General features: G+C 48.0%; 1 protein-coding gene across 1 annotated transcript in view; it reads right to left on the reverse strand.

Annotated features, from left to right (window-relative positions):
* Window positions 1-1076: 1076 nt before the first annotated feature.
* LOC109323808 (pancreatic lipase-related protein 2-like) overlaps window positions 1077-2443 on the reverse strand; it is a 13006-nt gene continuing 11639 nt past the window's right edge. Inside the window, exons 6-8 of the mRNA XM_019555472.1 lie at window positions 1620-1739; window positions 1411-1533; window positions 1077-1117 (exon numbers count right to left, since the gene is read on the reverse strand). Of these exons, the coding sequence (XP_019411017.1) occupies window positions 1077-1117; window positions 1411-1533; window positions 1620-1739 (284 nt within the window). The remainder of the gene's footprint in view (window positions 1118-1410; window positions 1534-1619; window positions 1740-2443) is intronic.

Raw genomic sequence — 2443 nt, forward strand, 5'->3', positions numbered from 1 at the left:
ACTGGTCAGGCCGCAGCTGGAGTACTGCGTCCAGTTCTGGGCGCCGCACTTCAGGAGGGATGTGGACAGCATGGAGAGGGTCCAGGGGAGGGCACCCGCATGATCCGGGGACAGCAGGGCAGGCCCTATGAAGAGAGGCGACGGGACCTGAACCTGTTCAGCCTCCAGAAGAGAAGGCTGAGGGGGATCTTGTGGCCTGTTACAAACTTGTCAGGGGGGACCAGCAGGCACTGGGGGAGTCTCTGTTCCCCCAAGCACCGCCAGGAGTGACCAGGAATAACGGTCACAAGCTGGCAGAGGGTAGGTTTAGGTTAGACATCAGGAAGTGCGACTTCACTGTCAGGGCGGCTAGGATCTGGAGCCAACTTCCAAGTGAAGTGGTGCTGGCTCCTACCCTGGGGGTCTTTAAGATAAGGCTAGACAAATACTTTGCTGGGGTCATTTGACCCCAGTACTCTTTCCTGCCATGGCAGGGGGTCGGACTTGATGATCTGCTCAGGTCCCTTCTGACCTGACCAACTATGAAACTGTAACTTTACACAAGTCAATTAACATGTATAAAAAATGGGATCATGGTACTCCACGTACCGACCGTCTCAGAAGTGCTTGGTGAGCAGTTACTGGCTGCATCTATGCTTTCGTTAATGTGCCACAGTCACTGAACATTAAGTTTCGTACTTGCATAACCAAGTACTAAATAAACGCCCAGTAACTGCTGCCACTGAGCAGGAGCGCTGGTGCATGGCTTTCTAGCATTGCTAACTGCAGAGTAGCGCATTAGCACGGGGTTTGTCCGGCATGCTGCTGTGCACAGTGTTATTAGGCTACTGCGCAGTTAGCGTCTCGTGTAGACGTACCCGCTACACAGCGTTCTCAAATCACTTTACAAGCACAGCATGAACACTAAATAGTACGGTACATAAATGATTTGCTGAATGTGTAATTTAAACTAGAGTGAGGAGTGAAGGCAAAGTACATTGGTCTGTGCACCCAGCGTGCCTGTTCAAAAGAGTTGGTCAGAAAACGGGCTCATATTTCATAATTGTACCAACAATAAAACATACATGTGCAAGCTGTTATGGCCTAGCTGTCATGCCTGGCTGATTTTCTCCTGATCCTATAACAAAACAGATTCATTAGGAGTCAAAGTTAGTGCCAGGTAGCTAACTTGTATCACTGCAGGATCACGCAGATAAAAGGGGTGACGTCTGCTCAACAGCAGCAACTCTCGCCCCTCTTTTAAAGCATCTGTAACTCATGTTTATCCATACACTGTATTGGATATCTTTTCCCTTCCTTAAAGCATTGATAATTACACAGTGTTCCCATTCAGAAATCCAAAGGATTAACCCAGCCTTTATATCAGACTCTTGTGTACAGTCAGGTATTGAATATTTGAAATCTACTTACCTCTCATTACCTCGTTGACATCGCGACTTACAGGTTGTTCCCGAAGTAGTGGACATCCTGGCATTATTCTCCCGCCATTTGGGTAAAAATCCAGATGTCCAGAGGGCTCAATGATTCCAACAGCTGTAATATGTGATGTGTTCAGGGCTGACTGCCTTCTAAATGGCAGCTGGCAAGCTCAGTGGATCGGTCTCCACGCAAAAACTTACCAAAGTCAAAAAACAAGCGACCAGCATTACTGTGAATGACATCAACAAATTCTGCATCGGAAGGATCCAGCCTGACCGTGGGAGGCGTGGAATGGAAATAAGGCCCAGCCGGATCCAAGCCTAAATAGAAAAGGAACATGCATTGTGATTTATTACGTGTAGTTTGCTAGATGGAAAAACCTTTTTGTTAGGCATGCCACAAATTAGACCCACACCTTCCCCAAGTGCCACTCCAATCCCCTTTCCCTGTCCAATCTGCTTTTCTTTCTGTTCCCCGCCGTGTCCTCCCTGCTCAGTCTGCTGCTCAGCTTTCATTTCCGTGCCCTGTGCTTCCTGGCCCCATCTGGTGCTCTGCTTTTTGCTGTGTGTGCTGTACTGCCCGTCCCCTCGCTGATCTACTGTGGGCCACACAAAGAAGCTGCCTGTGTCACTCGTGGCATGTGTGCTGCACACTGGCCACCCCTGTTTCCACGTGTATTGTAACCTTTCCAGATTAAGGTCTACATTTTGGACTATGCACCCAGATTGGCACTGACAGGGGCAGTTGTCATGATGGGCACAGGCACAATGGTTAGCATCTAAGCGGTAGTGGATGAAGACTTTGTATGATACTTTTGTGCATATGAATAAATCACAGTGGTCTCCAGTGACAGTGAGCCAGTATTGCCTACACCCGATTTGCAGCTGAAGTAGTACCCCGTTCAGTCCTAATGCTAGTGCGCCGCCTTTTTTTTTTTTTTTTTTTTTTTTTAAGGTGAAGTGCGGGAGTTTTAATCCTAGCTCTCTATAAATGAACCACGTGATTTTTTTTATTGCGCACAGAC

The sequence above is a fragment of the Crocodylus porosus genome, unplaced genomic scaffold, assembly GCF_001723895.1.
Source record: "Crocodylus porosus isolate Cpor-Errol unplaced genomic scaffold, CroPor_comp1, whole genome shotgun sequence".
In the NCBI taxonomy this organism is placed as follows: domain Eukaryota; kingdom Metazoa; phylum Chordata; order Crocodylia; family Crocodylidae; genus Crocodylus; species Crocodylus porosus.